The 26,372-nt window shown below is 41.3% G+C and overlaps 1 protein-coding gene across 2 annotated transcripts; it reads left to right on the top strand.

Moving 5' to 3' along the window:
- Window positions 1-72: 72 nt before the first annotated feature.
- On the top strand, window positions 73-25,517 carry edc4 (enhancer of mRNA decapping 4). 2 transcript variants are annotated; one of them, XM_073471656.1, is made up of 30 exons: window positions 73-276; window positions 2,706-2,874; window positions 3,059-3,170; window positions 3,484-3,583; window positions 3,999-4,185; window positions 4,441-4,588; window positions 4,842-4,946; window positions 5,181-5,293; window positions 5,438-5,521; window positions 5,673-5,768; window positions 5,973-6,072; window positions 6,267-6,447; window positions 6,769-6,835; window positions 7,124-7,215; window positions 7,667-7,851; window positions 8,970-9,049; window positions 9,563-9,698; window positions 9,794-10,089; window positions 10,230-10,460; window positions 11,376-11,483; window positions 11,695-11,838; window positions 12,132-12,168; window positions 12,577-12,724; window positions 13,026-13,181; window positions 13,829-13,944; window positions 14,026-14,191; window positions 16,527-16,713; window positions 17,577-17,796; window positions 18,584-18,747; window positions 22,985-25,517. In XM_073471656.1, the coding sequence occupies exons 1-30, from the start codon at window positions 189-191 to the stop codon at window positions 23,166-23,168; spliced, it is 4,200 nt and encodes a 1,399-aa protein (XP_073327757.1). In that variant the 5' UTR covers window positions 73-188; the 3' UTR covers window positions 23,169-25,517. The 2 variants fall into 2 exon arrangements, with proteins under 2 accessions (XP_073327757.1, XP_073327758.1); XM_073471657.1 differs by having other exon boundaries at window positions 7,670-7,851.
- Window positions 25,518-26,372: the final 855 nt, after the last annotated feature.

Consider the following 26,372-nt stretch of genomic DNA (forward strand, 5'->3'; position numbering starts at 1 on the left):
TTGAGCCTCCGTACAAGTTGAGGTAGGAACCAATGACCTGACACAGAGGCGACTCGGAGGCTACGGCGCGGACACAACGGAAGTTTAGACGGTTGCTCTGGGTGAACGAAGGGAACATTGACAGCATCCCATCAAACAAGAAATCATTTTCTCCCCCAAATTAAACCAACCTCCCCTTTCCCTCACACATGGCGTCCAATTCTAACATAGATATCGAGGGTGCGACTCAGCATCTCCGGGACATCCTCAAGCTCGACCGTCCCGGGAACGGCACCGGTAAGTTGAACCGGGAATGAAAAGCTGCTGCGCTAGTTAAGGCCGCAGAAGCTAATCGAAAGCTAGCTAGCTAGCTAAAGTGGTACCTAGCTAACGCGAGTTGGTTTAGCGCGCTGCTGTGCTGGAGTAAAGTTAGCTCAAAAGCAGTTTCACTACCTGTTAATAAACGGCACCCTTTTTGGTTGGAAACAACTTAAATATCAATACATTAACACAAATAGCCATTTTTGTCTCTTATTTCTACGGAGAAACGAATGCGTTGAGGTTCGTCCTAATGTTAGAGCGCTAACTGCGTCGGAAAGGTCTCGTATTTTATCATCCCAAGTGTTAGCTACGTTACGAGCTATAGTTAGCTTATGTCTCAGTCTATTTTCTGGTGTAGGGAATGTGGGTGTTCTGCTGCCAAGTGACGATAAAGTAGAAATAATGTTTTGTTTATTCCAAATGATCTCTGTAGCACCTGCTCATTTGTGGCAGTGACTTCAAAGCGACATAGGTCTAACGTTATCTTTATACCGCACGTTTAGCTTTAAATATTTTGCTGCTATCAAGCATTAGCTCGAGCCTCCATAACTGCGTAGAAGGTCAGTTTTAATGGCTGTTTTGATACACTCACACCATGTTTGTTTGTGGTACCTGCGACCTACTCGTTTTTTTACAATCTCGCACCTGTCAAAAATGATAGAGGATATTACGAAGACACAGACGGCTTTAGGGAAGTTGGAGGAAAAAAAACGCAGGTGTCCTTAAGTAACCAGTGTATATCCTGCTCCTGTTTGTCAGCATACACCATACACATATGTACATGGTTGTAGACTGAGGAGAAGTAGAAACATTTGACAAATAGGAAAACAAATACAGATAGAAGTTGGATCATTATTGGGTTTTTTGTCATTGTTTGATTGAAGGTGTTGGCAACTTCTATCAAGCTACATATACAATTGAATCACCTTTATGCCCTAATGATAACCAAAATGTAGCCCCTGGGATATGATTAATGTTCTAGGTGAATAATGAAATACATGCCCTGCTCCTTAACGTAATGTTCAGGGCAACATATTATCATGGGTTTTAGAGGAGGTTGTTGTGTAACAGATGAGGCTCTTCTGCTGGATAATCACGTGACCCTCTTCAACAGAATTAAATGTTTGCTGTAGTATGAGGGTGATTATTATTTATTAATATGATTATTAAATAATTTTGTGGACATTTTGTTTATTTCTTGACAGACTATTTGGTCAGACAGTTGCAAACTACTCAAATGGCTCTTTTTGTAGATCTTTTTAACAGCAGGCATTTTGACTAAGATGGAAGATCAGGTGCACTTAATTCCACCAATCACAGCTCTGCGTGACTGAAGTGTCCCAGGAAGTAAATGTAAATTAATGTGAATAGTTTCACCTGTGATTTTACCTTGCTCCAAGCTTTAGAAAACTCTTTTGAGGGTGCAGATATTAAGAAACTCTGTTTTCAGTGTTTATGCAAGATTTGAAAACAATGACACAGACACCCACTTTTGCTTCATAATCGAGTCTTATCAGTGTATGTAGCATCATTGGCAAATGTGAAATGGATTATTTGTATATCAAGGGGATGGATGTTAGAAAGACACAAACAGACCTTGACAATACAGTGATGGATAAGACAGACAAAAAAAGCTGTTGACAGTGTGTTATTAAAAGTAGCATTATCCAGGAAGACTCTGTGAAGAGCAGTCACATTTTGCTGCCTAATTCATAGTATTTTCTGTAACTATCTGTTTCCTGTTAAGAACAGCACGTGCATGCACATTGTACATGAATGGCCATGGGATATGCGTTTTCAGGGGTAGCAGTATGGACGTAGATTTTTTCTGAAAAGGTGCTAAAACGCTTGTCCTGTTTCCAAAAATAACTGTGTACATGTGGATTAGGGCTAAGACAGGCAATGTTATCAAAGTTATAGACCTGTGTCATATGAAGAAAATGTACACTATGCCTCAGCCCCACAATGTAATTTTACAGTTTAATATGTCAGAGAAAGTTTTCTTTTTCTGTACCAATTATACAAACAGATTTCAGATCCTGTAAATCATGATATCTATTTATAGAAGTGTGTGGGCTGAAATGCACAAGAAGCCAAATTCTTCTTGGATACAATCAGTTCAGTTAAGAAAAGTAATAATTCAGATCAGTTTATTTAATGGCCAAATTTGGGTTTCAGTAGCCTAGCTGGCTACTTTTTCACACTGGCCGTCTTCTCCTTATCTGTGTGGAAAACCCTGTTTCAGACCCACAGCCTGTTTGAGTTAAATTACTTGAAATATTAATATCACATAGTATACATACGTACATACATACATACATGCATGCATACAACATACACACACACACACACACACACACACACACACACACAGCATAACTTCTGCTTTCATTGTCTTTCCTCAGATGCACAATCCAGTGATGGCCAGAGAATGCCATCTTTTAATGGAGAGCTGAACGGGTTATTGGGAGTAGGGTTAGGAGGTCTTCTAGGAAGCACTGATCGGACAACCATGTCAGACTCTACCAGACCCATCTCCACAGACCTCAGCACTGCGCAGGAGTCTCAGATAATGTGAGTGGTTTCTGAGAAACAGTCACTCGCACAACTTAGCAGTTAGGCTGATTTTGCCCCATGAAGAATATAGAGATGCCTCTTTTGTATTTGACTTTATTCATTCTAAATGCAGACACATTGTGCACTGAAATTTAAGAAACTAAATCAATTTTGAACTTCAATGAATGTGCTGCACTCACAGCTGCCTTTCTGGTGACGATGGCTCCACCTGTATCCCCATCACCTCTATAAATGTGGAGATTGTGGCGAGTCAAGATTCCAGCATCAACAGCAAGGCTCGTGGCAGCAACAAGGTAAGAAGCCAAATCATCAGCAACAAAAAGCAAAGTCCTGTCAATGTGTTAATCACAAAGGCATGACGGCAACAGTGTCAAGAGCTTTGGTAGTGACGAGTTACTGTGCTTGTAAAATTTCAGCTCCCTGAATCCCTAAAAAGGAAAAGGTTAAATTTTTAAACGAATATGTAGTGTATTATCACAGAAGTTAACATTTTTTATGACTTGGATTTTGAAGGCCACAGCCTAATGGCTATAAAAGTCTTTATGAACTTTGTTAAGATGGTATATGAATACATTTTGAATGCTGAATCTGTTTTTTTAAATTCAGGTGAAGATTCAACCTGTTGCCAAGTACGACTGGGAACACAAGTATTATTATGGCAGGCTGATAGCTGTGTCCAACTCCTTCCTGGCCTACGCCATCAGAGGTAAGAGTCCTGCAGTACCTGTTATTTCTACCATCAAATGACACAAACATTAATTAGCACTTGAACTACTACCACAGACAATAAGGCTATTGGTACAGTGTGTGTAGTGTTTATAACACTCTGCGTTCATTTTGGACATTGAAAATTGTTTAACTAAAGCAGTTGACAAACAGTAAGCATGTTTTCAAGTGTTTAATTTAGCAATAATGAAAAATCTGAATACAGTGTATCAACATTACATTCTACCTGTGGCGGTGTCTAGAAATGTAGCTACAGTGGAGAGAGTATTGTTCTATTCCTCTGCTTAAACAGTTATTTTGATAGAACATGATGAAATATGAGTCTGTAGTTGCTCAGATGAACTGAGTGCTGTTGGTTTATCCTTTCCTTTCAAATAAAACACCTCCTCTCTCAGGAGCCAACAACCATGCAATGATTCGTGTCCTGAGCGTGGGTTTTGCTGAGCGCTCCCTGCTGAAGGGCTTCACTGGAGCTGTCACAGATCTGGCTTTTGCCCACCTCGACTCCTCCCTGTTGGGTTGTGTAGATGAAGCGGGCAACCTGATGGTCTGGCAGCTCACCTGCACTGGAAGCAAGATACTGTATCCTGACATGTGGGAGAAATTAATAAGGAGTGTGTAGGAGGTCCATGTGTGTGTCTGTAGAGTGCTACTGCTCATCTTTGCACTGTTTATTTCATCTTATTTCTGTTTGTACTTCTGGTGCAAGTAATCACACCAAGCAGCCCAAACTGCTTTGTGGTTTAACACAACCCGTTGTAATATTACAGCCTGCTTTGGCTCAGTCAAAGAATGGCCTTTTCTACAATTTTCCTCCTTAACCCATCCTCCCTACAGTGATCAGGTGGTGGTTCATATCCGACGGCCAGAGGACACACCACTGAACTCCCACCGTCGCCTCATATGGTGCCCGTTCATCCAGGATGACAACGAGGACAACCAGGACGACACCAGCCAGACCTTAGCCCTCCTACATGAAGACAGGGTACCAGAGTTTAACACAGAAATGTTTGTCTTAGACACTGTTTTTGTAACTTGAAACATTTATTCTTTAACAATGCAGTCAGTGATCCCAGCATAAAGGCTAAAGTGTGGTCATACACACATGCAATTTAATCTTTACAAAGAAGAAAGAACCCTGGTGTCAGATCTGTACTCTGTGTTTAGGTATCAGATTAGTATCAGGAAAGAGAAAAGTGTCAACTTTGCACATCTAATTTATCGTCATCTCCATCTAGGCGGAGGTGTGGGACCTGGAGGTCTTGAGAGCCAACAACAGCAGCTGGCCTATCGATGCAACAGACCTAAAAGAAGGCCTCATCACAGTCAAGGGACATACCCAGGTAGGGGGTCAGGATAAAAGTCATGTAACTGTCCTTAACCAGTTAAGCGGTCAGTGCAACTCGATGAGGATTTTTTGACTGTCAAACAAGTGAAACCATAATTGCTGATGATTCTGGAAAATTTCATCTGGAAAAAGTAAAACCACAGAAAATAAAGCATAAAATGGTATGCTGTGTGTCTTTCGGTTTGCTACATATAATCCTTACAGTGCTGATTGTGTATGTTGTTTCTAGCGAGTCAGTGAAGGAGCCCTGTCTCCAGATGGAACCGTGTTAGCTACAGCCAGCCATGACGGATATATCAAGTTTTGGCAGATATACATAGAAGGGGTGCAGGATAAACCGAGGTAAGCAAGAATGCTTTCTTATTTACTTTAACACCATATCATTTAATTTGAATATAAATTCTTCTGACTTAAAAAGTTGAATTTTCTCAAGAATTTAAAAGTTGAGGTCCATGACTTACTGATCGTTATTATTCTGTCTTCAAGATGTCTTCATGAATTGCGGCCTCATGGAGGACGCCCCCTTTCCTGCCTTCTTTTTTGTGACAACCACAAGAGGCAGGACCCAGAGTGAGTACACGCTGCTGCACACACGGCTTTCAGTGAAAATTGTGACATGTATATATCCGTCTTAGGCTGTTGCTGTTTGAAGCTTCGCTGGTTCACATTCTTTTCTCCTCTCCTTTGTCACATCTGGTCACTTTTACTCTGCGCTCTATAGGGTTCCTTTCTGGAGGTTCCTGATAACTGGAGCGGATCAGAACCAAGAGTTGAAAATGTGGTGCACTGTTTCCTGGACCTGTTTACAGACCATCAGGTTATTGCTTTACTCATCATTTTTATGCACTGTGTCCTGTGGAATAGGCTTTGAACATCAAAAAGGTGCTTCAGATAAGTCTAAATTTAGTTCTTATGTCAAGAGAGTTTTTTAGAGGATTATTTCTGTCTGAAAGCTCATCCCATTAATTTACATTTACAAATTCAAAGATGCTAATAGTGGTGTTTTTTCCTCCTTTTTCAGATTTTCTCCAGATCTTTTCAACTCCTCAGTTATGCCCAGTCTGAAGGCCAGTCTGGACCTCGCTGCGGAGTATCTCATCCTCACAGACGTACAGAGGAAGGTCAGCACAAAGTTGTCAAATTTGTTGTGCAGTTTAAACATACTACAAGGATTTTTATGGCTATGATGCAGTCTCAATTTCATATTGATGCCTATGGGTGCTCCAGTAGCTCAGTTGGAACAGTATGAACCCCATGTACAGAGGCTGTGGCCTTGTGATGCATGTCAGATTTAGCTGATTTCATCATTTTCCAGGTTCTGTATGTGATGGAGCTGCGGCAGGACCTGGAGAAAGGCAAGGCCACTTTCACAGCAGTATCAGAGTTCCTGCTCACCCACCCTGTGCTCAGCTTTGGGGTCCGGGATGTCACCCACAGCCGGCTGAGACACACTGAAGTCCTCCCTGCAGAGGAGGAGAGCGAGAGCCTTACAACAGGTGCGCATGTGCACTCTCTCTCTCACACAAACACACACTTGAAACAAAAATCTTTTCACTGCTATTGTCCTTTGATCATTTCTGTTGCCATACATTTTCTTTCCATCATAATATGGGGTGTTCTTAGTCATTAAGATATTCCAAGGGCCAACACACACACACATGGTAATCTTTAAAACAAGGCAATTTATTTTTTTCAAGTGTTCATTTGAGATGTTTTTGGGAACACTGCTTAATTAAATAGTGCATTAAATATGTAGCAGTATTGATCTTACAACACAGCTTACAGCACAACTTTTATATGTGTGTGTTTTCCTCCAGAGGGCACTCAAGGACCCACGGAGTCCAAGTCTGGGATTCAAATAAAACTCTACTGTGTTCACACCAAGTAAGTTTCCTCCCACTGGCTGATGTCAGTGTTAAGATGTTGTTAGTTGGAGTGAAATAGAATAAAGCTTTAATGATCCTAAGGGCCTATTTTGCATATAGATGGTCAATAATAACAAACACCAAATTTTTATTGATGGCGATTAAGTGAATCGTGATGTTTCAAATGCAGGTCGGCATACCAGTTGCAATTATGTAATTGTAGGGGATGAGTGTGCACGTTTGTGGAGTCTCGCGCAAGCAGCATGCAACTGGCCAACATTACTCTTTTTTCTGTGTGTGTTTTCAGGAGTCTACAGGATGTTCAGATCTGGTTTCAACCCAACTTGGGTTCCAGCTCTGCAGTCTTCCTGCCCCACTCTGATTCTCAGGATGGTTTTGGTAAGTCACAGTCCCAAGACTTCAACATAAAGCTGGGACAGACAAATCCCAATCCATGAAAATGATGCCTCTTTATTTTTTTACATAGGTTTCGTTTCCGTTGTGTACATTTGTAAACATCTGTAGACTGTGTTAAGAGTATTAGCAATTTATTTCACTAGAAATGTATTCAAATTGGATTATGTATTTAGGTATGTAACTATACAAAGTAGTTGTCATGTCAAAAGTACAACACCTTTATTTAAGCTGAACAATAGCATTATTGACCACTTTTGAACAAACTTCCTTGTACCTAATGAAATATAGGTTTCCACTATGAGTTCATTCATTTTATGATAAAGCTCTCCTCTGTCCTTTGTTTTGAATTTCTCAGTGATTGTGCTTTCTTTAATTGTTAAATGTTGCAATGTTGGCACACAAATGAAGCCCTCTTCACATTCTGTGTATCCAGCAGGGTTTTCAGACCATCTCACAGACCAGAGCTCTGACAAGGAATCAGGAAATGGCTCTCAAACGGACCTCAGGAAGATCCCATCGCTTCCTGCTCCCACTGACTTCCTGTCAAACTCTGGTACCAGCAGCGGAGCGATGCCCAAACTGATGACTCCAGATGCTTTCATGACACCAAGCACTTCGGTAAGAACACTCAGGAGCTTTGTAAACTGCTCCTCTCCAGCTTTGATTTACAATTGGTCTGGGCTGTCTGGTTGGTGTCTGAGTGTCGCTCCAGCATACAGTCACCAAAATAGTCAAAACACTTGAGCAAATGAGCGCTAGTCTTCAGACATTTTTTGTTCATCAGCTTGCATTATCTCACCCCATGAAAAGCACCTCCTCCCACGTATCAGCATTCAGCAGACACAAGCCATGACCCTGTGAATACACAGTCTATACAAACTGAAAACCTGCTTTACCTTTGGCTGTTTGAACTCAGATAAAGTAAAGTAAGATTTTCAGTTTCATCCATGTGTGAAGTGAGCGGCGGGGAGTCAAACAGCTCTCTTTTTCTTTTTTCTTTTTTGAAGTTTTTCATCAGTAACCCTCTGAGACCCAAGAAGTTTCTGGGCATTTGTTCTCCTGTAACATTTATTCTTACTGTGGCCTCATTTTTACTGCAATATGTAAGTCCTACACTTCTATGGAAGCCGCAGAATCATGGCTAGAGGTAAGGGGAACTCAAAAATGCATTTTATGCAGTATAATACTGTTATGATGCCTGATTCACACATTTTGGAGATACAACATGATCATAGGATGAGATGCACTCGCATGTCCTCACAAAGATCTTTGCATTTTCGTCACATGACTGGTACCTTCAGCCTTATCATTCAAGCCTTCTCAATTGCGCTGAGGAGCACATAATTTAATGTTTTACACAGGGTCTGGTTTGTGCAAATGGTTTAATTTTTGGCAAAACTTTAAATGAAACAATTACAATAAAGTGACTTTGTTGAAATATCATTTTTTGAATTTTAGATTTCGTTACTTTTCCTGGTGGAAGTTTTCGTCACACATGGTAACATCCACTCATTGGAATTTGAAAATCCGATTTATATTTTCATCATTTTCTGGCTTTAATAAATGGTTTAGTTTTGGCAACCCATCGCAGTAATGTATGGCATTAGTGCAGTATGGCAGTGACAATAATGCAAGGTATAAATGTGGCAACCATGTTTTGTTTTTAACCATAAAGTAGTGATTTTCCAGATCCATTACATTTTCGGTTGGTAGATCACTTTTTTGTCACCCTCCAGGTACCAGCATCTCCTGGCAGCAGCGCCAGCAGTTTGACCATTGTGACAGCGATCAGCAGCAACTCTGACTCCACTAACAGGTGAGCTTTTCTGTGCAATGTAGAAGTGATAAGATTGCAAAAAAGAAATTCAGAAGTGAGCAGGATCTGTGGTACAGACTAATCTCAATTGAAATTTTATAATATGAAACATTCTTAACATCTTTGTGCTTATTATGTGCAGTTGGAGTTTGGAAATTGGATTGTGTGGGCTGTTACAGAAAAGCTTTACAACAGTGGCAGATTTTAATTATTAAACTTCTTCAGTGCTGATTAATTCAGATTATATAATTTACATAGACAGAATTTAAGTACATTGTTTCCTCTTCTTACTGTGAGGATTGGTATGTTTTTAATTAGTTGTTTGTTGAAGTTATGATGTTTTTAATTCATTTGTTATCATTGCTACATATCAGCTTTTGTCTTCCTCTATTTATTTTAAATCCAAACTGTTTGTCACCAATAGATTCACATATCCACATAATGTCCGACTCCTCTGCTCACACATGTGAACATGTATCCCTGAGTACAGTATGTCTGTTTAACCATGTACAGAGCTATGGATGATGTCAGTCAGAGTCCCAATAGAGCAGAGAACAACAACAGCAGCAGCAGTCTAGCACTCTCCACTTCCACCAGCAGCCCAAGAGCTGCTTCTGCAGTGCTGCTGCCTGGACTGGAGAACCTCCAGGTAGGACCTGACTCACTCTCCTACTTCTACAAGCCTCTTTATACTCTAAATTACATAATGAATTTTTTCATTATACTGCTCTTCTCTGTCTCTAGGCTTTAGCCTCCCCCAGTGGTCCTCTCTCACTTGATGCCCCTCAGGTTCTGGATTCTCCCCTCCTGCCACCTCTGGCCTCTCCGACCAGAGCCCGCTCCCCTGACGTCATCTCTTCAGCCTCCACAGCCATGTCCCAGGACATGCCAGAGATTGCATCCCAGACACTGCAGCTTCAGCGTGGACTGGTGTCCAGCTTGGAGGCCTCACCTCTTTCTGCTCTCCAAACAGACAGCATGGCGTCTGCTGCATCTGCCCTGCACCTACTCACCTCACCACGCACAGCCAACAACAACAGGTACGTTACAAGCAATGATGACGTAACTTTAATAGAAATGAATGTTGGCTTAGTGTTCACAAGCAAAATGTTCATCAGTGACTTAAAGCGTATAGAAATTCTTGGAGACAAACACCAAAAAAATGTCTTTACTGTCTCAGCCTGTTGCCCCTCGAACTTGGAGGTGCAGATGGGCCAGTGGGTGGGGCAGTAGAGTCCGAGCCCAGACTCAGCAACACGCCATCTCTACTTGAGAACGCGTTATCACAGGAGAACCCTGGGGTTGGAGGGGGGTCCTCAGATGGCAGCGTTAGCCACACACCTTGGCCGGCCGCACCTGACATCACCAGAGAAACCAGGAACAGTCTCAGGGACAATGGTCTGAGTGACTGGTAAGAATCCCCATGTACAGAATTATCTCAAAACATGTACATCTACTTGAAGGAATTTAAAAATCTCACCACTACTTAGGAAGTATGTAACATGTAAGTTAAAGTGTAACTCTCGCCAAAATGCAACCTAGGCTTTTTTCGTGAATGTACCCGAGTCAAACCTTCGTGTAAAAGCATAATTACGACAAAAAAGACACTTTTAAGATTTTTATATCTAGTAGTCTAGATAGTTTCGTTTTCGGGTCAAAATCATTTTCAATTGCGTGTTAGGGGCAGCTGTATGGTAGCATCAAAATCACTATTTTTAAAACACTAAGAAGACTCGACACAACATGAAACTTTGCTCGTAGTATCACCAGGGTCTCTACACATGAACACGAGCATTGAGAACATTGTTTGTGTACACAGAGTTTACTAAAAAGAAGGTTTTTGAACAACTCACGTTAGCAGCCGCTTGCTCCGCTCGCCACCGTCCTGCCAGTCGAGATGCGCCAATCCCCGATCCCCGGCCCCCAAGCGGCTGCTAACGTGAGTTGTTCAAAAACCTTCTTTGATGCTACCATACAGCTGCCCCTAGCACGCAATTGGAAAATGATTTTGACCTGAAAACGAAACTACGGTAAATCTTAAAAGTGGCTTTTTCGTCGTAATTATGCTTTTACACGAATGTTTGACTCGGGTACATTCACGAAAAAAGCCTAGGTTGCATTTTGGCGAGAGTTACACTTTAAACCTGTAATCGAATTGGTGTTTGTCAAGATACATTAAATTAAAGCAAATGGAAGACATGGCCTAATAACTAATAACAGGCAGTATGACCTGTTCAGTTTATCTTTCATATCTGTGTTGAAACTGTAAAAGCAGCTTGAAATCCATTTATCAAAAGAAGTTTGTGTCACATGTCTTGTGTTGTAGTTCAAGAGAGGAGTCAGACAGACAGGACAGACACTTGAGCTCCCCTTACCATCGACGGTCGTATCACCTCACACAGAACGACAGTCAGGATGCTGGCGCAGAGCAGAGGTAACATAAGGGAACACACCATCTCTTTCTTTATGCAAATAAACAGAGACATGTCTAGTGTCATTATAAAAAGAAGATATCACTAAACATGGCACAACACAAATTCAGCACTGTTTTTAATATACAATAATGTTCTGATTTTATGGACCTTTTCCAAGATGAGTACAGAGCATCTAACTCTGTGTTTATCTGGTTTCTTTGTGTGACCCAGTGACCCTGATGATGAGGTGGCCAGTCTGGCATCATCGTCAGGGAATTGTGGCGCTCGCTCTTCTCACAGACTACCCGTTAAGGACTGGAAGACCTCGCCGCGAGGCTCGCCAAAACTAAAGAGAAAGACCAAGAAAGATGACAGGTATGTTGATGTTTGATACAGAGCATGAAGTGGGCATGGAATAAAAACAATTTGCAGAATTGACAAGAGTTGAATCTTGAGACCGATGTTTTCAATGCAGCAGAAATCAGTAGTGTGAGGAAATAAAATATGTGTACCGTGTTTATGAAAAGTGAGAGAAATGATTAGTCAAACTAAAATTACTGTTAGACTGTTAGGTGCCATTTTATATACACAACTAGTAAATAATATACTTGAGTATATATAAACTTGGAGTATTATTGTTAAGGTGTTTGCACATTTTGTCTTCGCAGTGAGTCGTCTCAGTCCAGGCACTTGGACTCTGGTCAGGTAAGATGATCACATATTGGTTACCTTCTTAACCAATTATATATATATATATATATATATATATATATATATATATATATATATATATATATATATATATATATATATATATATTCATTAACTACCACAATGAAAATATGAATGGAAGAAAAGTAATGTTGTGCTTTTAAATTAAAACACATTGCACCTACCTTTAACTGTTTATTGATTTTTTTTGCTTCTTGCAGGCAGGAAAATAGCAAAATAACTTGCTTAGCCACCAGCTTATAAAGTTACTGTTTTTTATCAAATCATTGTCTACTTACTAACTCAAAAATATTGATATAAGGAAAATTCCCATGTTTCAGCAGCACTTTCACTTCGTCCACTCTGTCTCCTTTTTCAATCATTCTCTTCATCACCCTGTAGATGAATGCAGAAGTACAGGACGAGTTGTTGATGCTCCTGCGTAGCCAGCAGAGGGAGTTAACTGAACTGCGTGGACAGATTGAAGCCATGCAGAGCTCCATCATGGCTCAGGTGGAGCACGTCCTGACAAACCACCAGGAACAAGAACGTATCCTCCACTCTTACTCAACATTTTTGATAGCTTTCTGTAAAAAAAAAAAAACTTGAGCCCACTTTAGTACACTTGGCAAAGTGAACAACTGTGACTACTTAAAAATGAATCCCGGAGTTAACTGGAACATTTGTAGGTCGCCCAAGGCCATGAGAAGGCTGTGTATAGTGAATGACATTTGGAACAAAGGCCTTTTCTGACAAACCCCCACAAAGTTGTGAGAAGAAAAAGAGTATGCATGCAGGCCTTGATGATAATCCTTCATATTCTTGTGAGCCTTGACATTTCATGACCTCAGAGCGCAGACTAGAGCGAGTTCTGGCAGAGAGTCAGAATCATCAGCAGCAGCTTCAGGAGCAGCTCAGCCAGCAGCTCAGCCACACCCTCAGCTCGGTGCTAACCAACAGAATGGACAAAGTGCTACGAGATGAAATGAAGAAAACAGTCCCGCAAAGTAAGGAAGCACACAGAAAAACACACATGCTATTGTGAAGGAAATCTTCACATCTCAGAGCAGAGCTTCTCTCTGCTGATACAAAGTGGACTGTTTGTAAGAACAGTCCTCCACACTTGTTACCAGATGATGGTGGTATTGCACCATTTCAGTTGCAGACGAGGAAGATTATTTTAAATGCATTAAATCTAAACAGTCTGCTTATGTGGTGTTTCCTGTCCATGGCTTCTTTTTCGGATTTGGATTTTGGATTGGATTTGGATTTTTCGCCATCTACTTGCAAATGTGTGCTTGGTTCAGAAGACTTTATTCTTTCTTTTGTCTTCACTTCAGAATTTTGTTTTGCAGCATGGAAAAAATGGACCATGTGCACACTAGGCTATACATCAATAAATTACAACGTTATCTTGACGCTTGAGATCATCCGAGGCATATGATGAATTAGATATAATAAAGGCAGCTGAGGTGTGTTGGGCTGTGACACTAAAATGATGTCTTTGGAGAGATGTTTTCTTGCCTCCCCTCTGCTGCCCTCTAATTTGCGAATGAGATGTTCCTTTCCTTTTTCTTCCAGCCTTGATCTCATGCCTAATTATAGGGGAGTTGTTGCTAATCTGTCTTGCTAATTCATTATTTCCCCTCTCTAGCAATTGCCAAGAGTCTCGAGCCAGTGACCGGTCAGCTGAATAATACAATTGCTGCAAAGCTGACCGCTGTGGAGGTGACCCTGAAGGACAATGTCAGCAAGGTGGTGAAATCTAAGGTAAGCGGCTGGCTCTGTATCCTGTCCGGTCCTAAATCTTCAGAACATCACCTCTCCTTAATTTCTGCCTCCTGTTTACAGAACACAACGGATGCAATGGGGCGAGCAGCAGCTGAAGCGATGCAGGGGCCCATCCAGACAGCCTATAAAGACGCTTTCCAGAGCACCGTGCTGCCTGTTTTTGAAAGAGGCTGCCAGTCCATGTTTCAACAAATCAACGACAGCTTCAAGCAAGGCACGCAAGAATGTAAGTTCATTTTTTTATTCATCAAATTCTGTGGTTTTGTCAGCTTATAGATATCAAAATACAGAGGAGACAGCTCCAACTACTGCAACACAAAGTCAATCAGTATTTAGTGCCTGCATAATGTTGAAATGGACCTAACATCCATTCAATATATGCACAGACACTTGGGAGTCTTGGACTATCTGTTTAACCTCTTCTAAAGGCTCACGATGGCTGGTGTCTTGTAGAGACTCTTTGTGCTGGTGCTCTCTTCATGGTGGTTGCCCCCCCTCTGTAGCTCTGAAACCAAGGTCTGTTTATGTGGAAGTCTAATTAAATAAACACCTCTTTCAAATAGCTCAGGGACGGCTTTTGTAATGATGCCTTTTCAGTTTGAGCCCGGCCACTGATGTGTTGACGAGCAGCCTATTTATTTTGAGACTGAGCTCTGAAAGCTGGCAGCTAGATGTTTTTTAAAATTTACCAAGGCTGTCATATGTACAAAGGGGAGACACACACAGTTAGCCTGCAGTAAATTAGGGCCATAGTAACCGTCTGAGCATTTGAGCTTGTTCCAATTTAAAATTAATCCGTGATCAAATTCAGGGTTTAGTGTTTTGTGTATAAACATTGACTGATACTCTGCAAATGCTGCATTAACATTTGCATTGTTACTTTGTGAGCCTTTAGCAGTGTCGCTTATGCCCAGATTTTCTGTTTGAGGCTGTTTAGACCTGGTTTTACCATCCGTACTGAGTGATCCTATCACAAATGGACAAAATTACGGGTGTGAACACCCCTAGGACACATTGAGGACACATTTGAGATACGATCACTCAGACCACATTCAGAGGTGGTCTAGGTCCCATTTGACTACATTCTTTTAGTAGTGTGTACACACGTGTCCTTGGCCACATTGAGGGACTGCCTACTCAACTCGGGTCCTCAGCAAAACAACAAGAGGAAGCCACAACATTGGGCAGAATGGGCTACACACTGTCTGATTGCTATGTAGTTCACTGTAATGTAAATTACGTGTTTGGGCTCCTGCCAATGTTAGCAGCAGATGTTTGTAAACACACTGTTTCAACTAAGCATTGAACTAGTAACCACGATATCCCCAGACTTCCTTATGAAGCCCACGATTTTGAGAGTTGTTGAATTAGGAGAAACTTTACAAACTTAACAAAAAACGGCAACAGCTAATTCAAAATCATTCATGCCTTCTTGTATATTCAGTTGTTTCTTTCCTGTGTCAGTTTGTCATGACACCACTGTACCAGCCTGTCTGCTTCCATGTCTAACGTCTGTCTTACCTCCCAAAATTTAGCAGCTGTTTGAACACACTGTTTCAACTGATTTTACCATTTGTACTAAATTTATAAAAGGATGTTCAAATTTCACAAATACAGTAAAGGGGAACCAATATAGGGTACTTATTCGTTGCCTGTGGAGCAAGTACCCAGACTCTCAAAAAATGGCTCAGTTTTGGTAGCTGTTGAGTTAGGAGAAGCTTTAATGTGATAAACGTGTCTTAACTATTTGTGCCTTCTTGTCTATTTGGCAAATATTATACATGAAGATATATTTTGTGGAAAAAAACATTGTGTTTGTTTGTCCCAGTGATGTATGTTTATTGCATGTAGAGCGGGAAAGTGAGACCCGATCACAATTGGTCACTCAAAACACATGTTGGTGCTAGGTGTGAACTGATGGGCTTGAAGCTGACCACTTGTGATCGGATCACTCAGGACGGATGTTAATACCAGGTCTTCCCTCCTTGTTGTGGGTGCATGGTGTTAAGTTTGTCTGATACATGAAAGTGCACCAATGTTATATATCGATTCATCATGCAGCGGTTACCCTAATGTGTCATATTCATGGATAGGCATATATTTAAGAAAACATAACTGGTTTGATTTACACTTTTATGCATTACTGATTTATTACAATAAATAGCAGTCAATATTTCTGTTTGCATTGCATGAAAAGGATATATTTTTCAGCTTATTGAGTTGTTATGGCTAACCTTTTAGCAACCAACTGCTATTTACATTTTACATATGGATATCACACTGGAGTTGTTCCGGGGATCCTGACAAGCGTAACACTAACAACACTGCCCTTTTCACTGTGGTCCTGGGAAAATATTTGGATGTTTAACATGCTCAGTCCTCAACTTTCTTCACCAGCCTGACATCTGTTTTTTGTGCTTGGAAAGGTGGTGTACGCTCATGTTGTCTGAGCTTAGAAAGAGCCAGTTGTTGGTTGGAAGTCTAGCTTTGTGTAGTTTTGAGTGATGTGTTTGCTTGTGTGATGGGAAGAACCAATTTTCTGTCAACTTTCATCTTCGTAGACATCCAACAGCTTGAGGCCCATATGAAGAACAGAAAGCAGAGGGAGCAGGAGGCACGGGACCCCATGATTGGCCAGCTCCAGCAGATGATCGATGGCTTCCAAAGCTCCTCTGATCAGCTGGCCAATAACATCACAGCTAACGTCCGGGCAGAGGTCCAGCACCAGATCCAGATGATGGTGGGAAAGTATGTATCCGAACTATCCCTCATTGATCACACTGTTAGCAGCTTATGATTGGAAAGAACTGAATCACCTCTAAACAATTAACACTATTTTCTTTTTTCTCTCCTTATCCATCATTTAAATACATTTACATATTTCAATAAATATGATATCGCCAATGCAGTGTGTTCATTTTTTTATACAGAAAAACACACTGACATTGCCCCCCACTTAGTACTATGGGCTGCAACCATCAAGTTTTATAAGACTCCTGCTGTTAACTGATATTACTTGCAGTGATTGATCTGATAACATTGATTGACATTCCAAGCGGATATTTTGCATATCAGATATGCATATCAGCAGATGACTCTGCCAGTAGCCCCGGCCTTATCCACTGTCTATTGAGCAGGTGCATAATGGATTGGAGAGCAGAAACAAGCAAAGCTTAATCCTGGGGCTAATGTAAGAACATAAATTCGATCCGGTCTCTTGTTCCCTCTTCAATTAATTTCATGGCCTCTAGAGTTTATAGATTTGTCGGGGGCGGAGCGGAGAGAAAGTAGTTTGCCAACTTAAACTTTAAAATCTTGAAAAAGGAAATGACAGTGCCGGACTGTGCAGAGCCAGATATTTTTTTCCTAATCTGACATTCAAAGTAATCGCTTTTATGTAATAAACATCAAATCAAACTTTGTGCCAACACAGAGACAAAATTACACTCACAAAAAATGATTGAATGACAGAATTCCTTCTGATATCAGGCTCGGACGTAGTACATAGGCTCTTTGTGTCTTGACTGAGCCATCTGTCCAAAAACATACAATATGGTGGATAAACCTTCTTTCTGTCCTCATGTTTTTTCTTCTGTCCATATCCTCCCCAGTTTGCAGGAGTCTATTCTTAGCCATGTGCAGCGAATTGTCAAAGGGGAGGTGAGCCTTGCAATGAAGGAGCAGCAGGCGGTGGTCACCTCCAGTATCATGCAGGCGATGAGGTCAGCGGCCGGCACGCCCGTCCCCACAGCACACCTCGACTACCAGACACAGCAGGCCAACATCCTGCAGCTCCTCCAGCAGGGCCAGCTCAACCAGGCTTTTCAGCAGGTAACACGCACACGCACACAGATATAATCAGGTGTAGCTCTGTACATATTGCAGCCTCTGCAGCTGAGCTCTATTTTCTCACTGCTAATGAATGCAAACACCCTCACCTAACTTGTAATCATACACATTCACACACAAAAGGGCCCGCCAGGACTCCAAGGCCCAGAAAGCAAATTTACTGCAACTACTTCCCACAGACATCACCAGTGCTTTAGTCGTGCTGCACACACTTGTGTTTTATCCCGAGTGGCTTTGCACCTGAACACGCTGTAATTGCCTCAAACAACTCGTTTCGCTTTTTTCTCCCATCCCCTTGCTTCAGTCCCTCTGGCTATTTGTTATCATCCATGTTTATGTGCATAGAGTTCAGTTCTTAACCCATGGACTTTTGGATTGACACTTAACAAACATGAGAATAGCCTGGCTAAGCTCATGCTTTCTTTAGATCTGTGACTTACTTCCCACCAGATTGCTGTGGCATGGAAACATCTTGTGTTTTTTGGACACAATAACATTGTGATTTAAACAAGAAATATGACAGCATGGCTTCTTCACAGACATTTCTCAGGCTAGTTTTACAAGTAAGTCACAGCCACTAAGCTGCAAGCAGTTTGTGGCCAAACCTTTTCTTGCTTCAAAGTTGGTGGACGACTCCTTTCTTTAGGCGGCCCACTGCAGCCTGAAAGGTTTTCTTCCAGATTTCTTGCATGGAGAGAGCTATTTGAATTTGAGTTTGATAAAAATGGTTTAATATGAATAAAAAGCTTCCTCTCCTCCTTTCCTCCAGGCTCTGTCAGCAACAGATCTGAACTTGGTCCTGTATGTGTGTGAGACCATCGACTCTCAGCAGGTGTTTGGTCAGCACCCCTGCCCTCTCAGCCAGCCCGTGCTGCTGTCACTCATCCAGCAGCTCTCCTCCAACCTCACAACCCGCTCTGAGCTCAAAATCAGGTAAGGAAAACAAAGTTATTTCAATACAATTGCTGGTATTTGATTCTCTTTTTCACTTGCATCCATAATATCTCTATTCCCTCATTGAAGATAATGTGGATCCACTCAGGGGTAAGCGTAAACATTGTGGATTGTGGTGGAACACTCCAAAAGTGAAAACACAATAGACGCACAGTGTTTTTCTAATTAAGATATACATTTTCATGACAATGACGATGTCCCCAGCCCGTCCTGACTAGTAATACCACTTTGTACCGAGACAATAGTCTAATAGCCCTCATAGTTTCAGCTGGAAGATGTTAAAGTGGCGACTTTGCTACTCAGTCTAAAAAGTAAACTTTAAACAAACTCACAAAAAGAAATATTTACACCTATTTTCCTTTAGTAAATGAACAAATACAACAATACACCTTTTGAGTTCTAAAATGACATTGCAAATTATTTGTCAAACTAAGGTGAGATTAAGCGCCTCATTAACTCATCATAAAACACACTTCATCCAAACTTGCCATAAACAAAGTACAACTCAACAAAACAGTCTTGGCTTGTTTTTTACAATCACCTCTGGTTTGGTCGAAATAAATCTTCAATTCATGGTAATAAGTGAAAATACTCCAGCTCTACATACTGTTTTCATCCACTGCTGATGCCTGACTCTCTCTGTCCTCTGCTTCATGCTTCCCTTTCCCATCTGCTGTGTCTTCTTATTGTTTATTTCATAGTCCTGGCCAGAGCCACTGTAAATCACCTTCGTACTGCATCTGTCGAGCCCAGAGACTTTGTGTTCAGTCCCAGTCTGGTGTCCAAGCCATGTTCACTGGAAGGTGGCTGAGGTCAGTCAAGCTGGCCCACGTTGATCGCAGTGCTGGCGGACTCCAGTCAGCTAATAGGGCCACTTGTCTACCTGAGATACCTGCTAACGGCAGCTGGTAGTCACGGCCAAGGATAGCCACAGCAAAGAGTACAGTGGGCAGCAATTAGTGGTTATGCTGCTCCCTTTAGTTTTAAAGCTACCTTCAGATTCTGTCTATTTCTCACAAATTATACCTTTTAATCTTAAAACACATTCTGCCCTCCACATAATGACAAATGCACATCTTAACAAATGCACCACTTTGTTTATTTTCACTGTGTGTGCACTCTCAGAAGTTTGATCAGTCTAGCAATAACTAAATTATTGATGATCTTCAATAGCTGTCAGCCTCTCAGTATTTTTTTGCACATGGCAAGTACATGATCTTTTTTACTGAAATGTGATACAAATATCTACAGTTCTTACCTGTTTACTTTTCATAATACTTGCAGTATATAATCTCACACCACTGTAGTTTGATGTAAGACCTGTCTTGCAATCCAACAGGCATAATTTGCAGTTTTGGAAAATGTCATTGCTTTTAATGGAAAACCTGTGAACTGTACAAACGTGCCTTCTTCCCAGAATGTCTTCATTTTAAGTTAATTTTCTTTCAAAACAAATGCAGTGAACACGTTTTGAATTACATTACACGCCTTCTCTCCTATACCTGCTGGATCCTGTGCTACAGTCAATCAATAATAAAAGCCCTTCTTTGGTGAAAGTTTTGCTCCCCATCTCTGTTCATCTCTGTTGAATGCCCATTATTCCCAATCTCCTGAGTGCTAAACGGTGCTAAACTGCTGACCCCATCAGCCTGCTCCGTCCGTAGCCCTGCTACATGGCTGTCCGGGGAGCGCAGATGATCCTGTGAATAGCTTTGCAATTTTTAGATGCTCTCTCTTGTTCTCTTTCTCCTGTGTTTTTCCTGCATCTTTTTATTCTGCCATTCACAATTGCACTTCCATATGTTTTTTTGCTCTTTTGAGTGTCATGCTTTGTTATTCTCAAGATGTGTAAATATCTATCCTCAGAGAGCCCTGGACTCACTCACTTTATGTCCTTTTCTTTTTCTATGAATCATTGCAGCCCATCTCCTCTCGATCTTTTCTGCCCCAGAAAACCTCTTTCTCTATCAGAGTCCCTTTATAACACCGCTCTGTGTCTGGATCACCTGTCTGCTTCTGCGTTTACGTTGCAGCTGCCTACTACAGCGAGTACAGCCCTCTGGTGCTGCTGTGCCATCTGGAGAGAGAGATGGCAGTAGGGTGTGGTTTAGTCTGAGGCATTATAAGGACGGAGCACAGTCATGGTAGAGTTCAGATAGAAGATAGAATCAAGACAAGATAAATGAAAAAAAAAACATCTTAACAGTTTCTCACTATTTCCTACTTTGATGGCTAATTGTTTTTGAGCCATGTAGGAAAACTCTGCTCTCATGAGTAAAGAGAAGTCAATTAATATTAGGATGAGGCTTCTAGACAGTATGTTTTTGCGGCTTTGCACAAGATAAAGGATCCTTCTTTTTTTATACTGCTGATTGATGGTATCTCAGAAGAATCCATGAAAGATTCCCAGAGAGAAACAAAAGCAATTGTAGGATTGTTGGGACCAGAGAGGATTGTTAGCAGGATCGTTAGCTGGTTTCGAAGAACACATTGTTGTCCAAATGGATGTGAGAATAATGTGAACAGAGGGACATTAACGGCAACTTAATGTGTGTGTGAAAGGGCTTGACACAATTTAGTTAATAGCTTATCTCAGCAAGACATTAACTAGCCCGTCAGTATCTGTGGTGTTGGTCCTGTGACATTTAATGTCCCTTTTTTTAAAGAGTGTGATGGCAGTGTTATGGGGACTTGATAGACGTGTGTGTGTGTGTTTCGTGGGGAACTCTGGCTGGAGGCCAGCTGGCGTTGTGGGAACAGCTCTAATGTCGACTGGGATCAGGTAATGCTCCAGACGTGGAGATGAATGGTCATTTAAACCGCAAAGACAGTGATGGTGGGAGAGCAGCGCTGCTGGAGAGTCTGACCACCAGATGTCTGACTAAACCAATTAATTGAGGAGTTAAATGTAGTGTAGTCTCAGTAAGAGGACAGGGCACAGGTGACTGTGGCACAACTCAATTTCTGCTGTGATATCTGAATGAAAACAGAAGGTACACATTCACACAATGGGCTTGCAGCCAGGGAGATAATCAAGGACATTGCTTGACATTCAAACAGCAAAAGATAGATAGAAATTTATAGAGCCAGCCTTCCCCTCTGTATTTTGACCCTGGGAACAGCTGCAGGGGACAAAGTGTATGCATGTTCCTTGGACTGTTTATTGTAGCTGAATGAATGTTTGACTTCTTTCATTTTATGCAGTTTTCTCCACGTAGAACTGGAGAAAAACGTGTTTAAAAAGTCACCACATTCTGTATTTCCAAAGACTGCGATAGGTAAAATAACATGGCAATCAAAGTCTCTCTTAGTGCGTAAAGGCAGAAAAAAAGTTGTAAAAATAGTTCTGTTGCTGAAATAAGCATATTGGCTGAATGAAGATAATTTTCCTACATTTTTTTGTATGAATTGTATATGAGAAGTGAATGTTGTTGAATGTACAAAGGATCAGTGTGTAAAATCTCATTCATTAATTTATGAGTGACCCAAATCTGCATGCATGCTCTCCTGATTAGATCATAGAGATTAGATAACTTGTTTACTTCATACACTTATTGTAGGCTAGTAATTTAGCAACTAACTTGCACCGCTGAAATGTTATTGATAGCCAGTAACGTTAGCTAACAATCTGCATATTCGGTCAGAAATGGGTATCCAGGCGATGTTCTGAGAGTTCTGACCATTTCAGGTTGTATTTATTAACATGTTTACAGCTAAACAATCAGCTGGCTAATGGTTACTTTAAATCATTAATCCATTTTTGTACATTTTGTAGTGAACTCTGTGTGAGCTCTAGACTGCTAGTATGCATAACCTCAAGTGGAGAGAGACGAGAGATGGAAACTACAAGCTAGGCAGTGGAAAACTGCTGTACTGTACTTTTGCTAGATGGTTGGAAACAAGGCACATGTTTTCCGCCCTTACACGCAAAAGACTTGTTGCACTTGTGGCCTTTGCAGCATTGTGGCATTTTGAATGTTTATTTCACTGCAGCATTGTCACCAAGGAGCAGAGTCTTACTTGTGGATTGGGAATAGCAAAAATGCATCATAGACCAATGTTGTCATCTCTCCTACACTCATGGCAGAACATCCTCACCCAGCCTTTAATATTTTATACCTCATGCCTACCTTTGATTACCTGTGCCTGGCTGGAAGTTTCAGGCATCTTCTGTCATGATTATCTGACATTATCTTTCCTCTGTGTCCCTGTCCAGCTACCTGGAGGATGCAGTGATGAACCTGGACCACGGTGACCCCCTGACAAGAGACCACATGGCCGCCGTGCTGGCCCAGGTCAGACCGAAACTCTTCACCTTCCTGCAGCAGGACCCCCACAGCCCCCTCAGCAAGAGGGCGCGGCGCCTGATGATGATGCTGCAGGGTCTCGTCAACCACTAGTCCGTCATTTAAAGGCTGGTGCAGAAGAGCCGTTTCCTCATAGATACCGATCATGAGTTCATTTTTGTTATCAAATGTTTTAGAGGAGAGGGCAGCAAGGACAGCTCCAGCTCTCTTTGAGCGGTTTCTTGGAGCTTGAGGACGGGATGTGCTGTTGGTTGGAGGCAGAAGATGAGAGCTCCTCAATGACTCAGTTTGAAACCTCTTACTTGGTTCAAGAACGTTCCCTCCAGCTGTCCACCTGTCCCTCATCACAACCCTTAATCCAGCTCTTTCTCCCACCGTTCCCATTCCTCCCCCTGCTCATCCTGCACCAGTGTCAAGTTAGGTTCTAGAAATTGTTTTTGTCACTCAGTTTGTTTTTTTTTCTGGACAGACCTTCAGTGGAAGACAATAATGGTCCAGACGACTTAGAAGTTCACTGTAGATTCTTCCAGACTTTTGTTACTGCTGCTTTTCCCCCCAAACAAGAGGCATCATGGTTGTCTCTCATCCTTTTATCCCCATCAAGAAGTATAAGACCGTCTTAGAAACGACAGCCAGAGAGAGTTCTGGTCGTCCCCGTCTCCCAGAAACATCATACCTGACACCCCTTTGATGTCACTTCATCCAAATGTGCATAAGACTCAAAGAATGTTCAGCTCAGTGGTTTAGCCGACCAAACATCGCCGTTTCTTTTGTTCTGCTCGTGTTCCTCTGACCCATCAGTCAGACATCTTAAGTTTTGGGATACTAAACAACAGAAGGAACAAAGTTAAAGAAGACATGTTTCGCCTCAAAATGTCGCCTTGTATTTTGGCCTTAAGAGAAAAACAGCAGGCTTGGACACATTGCTTTTTTTAAATACAGACCAGCATCCTCGCTCGAGCAAACTTGGAATTCAGTTGCTGCAGGATTACGCTGTCCTCAGTTCAGTTTTTTCAAACAACCAAGCTTATCCCGGCAACCAAAAGTATGTAACGCCCGAAGCCATTTTCTGTTGGTTGCATATTTGCTTTCAGTTACTTCTTAATAGGTTGGAGACGACAACCTCGCCAAGCCAAATCTTTGTCAGTGCTTTGACAGGATCAACACGTTGAATTGTTGTACGTAAAGTTAATGGAATTTGATCCTGTGTTTGAAGCATTCAGGATGAAAAGCGTATCTCATTATACTTTTTCCATCTGGCCTTGTTTTCACAAATCATTCTGATGAGCCATTTGGAAAAATACAAACAAGATTAAAGGATGAGAAATGACATTTTTCAAATGTAACAAATATGTGTGAAGGTCCTCCAGGCTGAAAAGAATTCCCCTGTAAAATCAGAAATGTTTGGAGCCCGACAGCGAGTTAGGCAGCCGTCCATGTGTACAGCTCTGTCCTGTAAATTGATCAGACCTCTCCCCATGTTTTCTTCTGTATGTCAGCCCCCTTTTTTATATAAACATTTAGTATTTGTAAGACTTGTATACTTGCTTTAAGATTCATCAAACTAGTTATAATACATAATAAAATACTTCCGAAACATTATTGTTACTGATGATGTTATTTTATCAGGCTATTCCAAATAATGTTTGTAAACTTAATGTGCAGTTACTTCTCATAGGCTGTAGGAGGCAGCACTTAGTTGGACTGCAGATACTCACCCTGCTTGTTGTTTAGGTTTTGAATTCATTTCATTCATTCCTGCTCTGACAGTAAACATTGAAAAGCCTGCCTTTAGGTTGTAAATGCACCATTTGTTCATCTTTAAAGTGTATGATAAGTTGTGTACAGCCCATTTACACACATCATTGTTTCATCGCAGGGTGGCCACCCTGTTCTGCTGATTGTAAAATAAAAGTTCTGTTCGTTTGACCTCTGTGTTTAGAATCTGTGAAGTTGGATCTGTCTAGCAAGTGCCTTATAGCATTCTCCATGATTTAATTTAATTTGATCCCAAGCATTATCCGATAGCGGTTCCATTTAACCTCGACAAGCATTTATGTCATGAAAGCTCATGTGTGGCTGGTTCTGAAGCTAAAGCTCTCACCGCTCAGCAGAGGAGGATCTGTACGTTTTGTTTGCAAATATTTGGCTACCAAGACAGTTGATTTGGACAGATATTTGAATGCTCATGCAACAGAGAGAGAACTATTTTGAGCACCTTCAGCTTTCAGTTGCAGACCCTGGTTAATTGTCCTCAGAGTTTGAAGGACAAGTTGACTCCCGCTTCACCCTGAGGTGGGAGCTGTGTGTGAGAACAAGACCGAGGCTACAGTGTATGTTATTTTTTTCTCTACTTTGTGTTCCTCTGCTTGGACAGTTATGTTGTGTATCTTTTACAGTTTCTTTTACCCTAAACATTTTGGAATAAAAAGACTTGCTCAATTTATTGTGTCTTTATTTTTATGTTGTGTTCTTCCAGAAAACAGTCCTACAAGTGAGCTGCTTCCTACGACAGCCTCACTGGCCAAGAGAGACAAAGTTAACATCAGTCCTTAGCATCAGAGTAACTAATACATTCAGTTAAATACCATTCTTAAAGGGCAACTCCACCAACTTTACACATTAAAGTGTGTTTACAGGTCTTGGAGAACTGCTGCATATGTGAAACAAGTAGTATACAGCCTTGTGTGGGTCCAGAGGAAGCTGCATGTAATCTGATAAATTGCTTCATTGATGTTGCTCAGTGGCTAAATTGAATTGTGGGTAATGTAGGCACCAGGAAGGCTTCCAATGAGGAAGAATGAGTGGAATACAAAAGGTGATATCTGGTTCTGCTGTATTGATTTTGCTCATTTGTTTTTAAACTGTCCATAATGAGTCCAGCAGTTTCAAAACCCTCAGTCCACCTCAGACACTGAGTGACATCACTGGAGGCAGTTTATCAGATCACATGCAGCTTCCTCTGGACCCAAAAATAGCTTTATACTACTTCTTCACATATTCAGTAGAACTCCTTAAGACCTGCAAACACACTTTGATGTGCTAAATTGCTGGAGTTACCCTTCAGGCACAGTTGTGAGGTATAAGCACTTTACTAGTATTTACATTTTATGCTAGTTGAGGCAAACACTTATTTAGCAGCTTGTCTCACATAATAAGTTTGCAAAATGCTTCACATTGTTATGGATTAAAGTAGTGGCTACCCTTTTTTTTTTTTTTTTTTTGCTCATGACCGCTTACAAAGATCCTGTGTCTGGTTGTGTCCTGTGTCTGTGAGTAGTTACCAGCTCTACCATA

Source organism: Pagrus major, chromosome 8, assembly GCF_040436345.1.
Source record: "Pagrus major chromosome 8, Pma_NU_1.0".
NCBI classification, from domain to species: domain Eukaryota; kingdom Metazoa; phylum Chordata; class Actinopteri; order Spariformes; family Sparidae; genus Pagrus; species Pagrus major.

Bases quoted from the DNA above. Each gene is read 5' to 3' on its own strand.
- edc4 (XM_073471656.1), top strand. From the start codon at position 189: ATGGCGTCCAATTCTAACATAGATATCGAGGGTGCGACTCAGCATCTC. The intron at 7,852-8,969 runs GTAAGAACACTC...GTCACCCTCCAG, and splicing joins TCATGACACCAAGCACTTCG to GTACCAGCATCTCCTGGCAG. The intron at 17,797-18,583 runs GTAACACGCACA...CCTTTCCTCCAG, and splicing joins TCAACCAGGCTTTTCAGCAG to GCTCTGTCAGCAACAGATCT.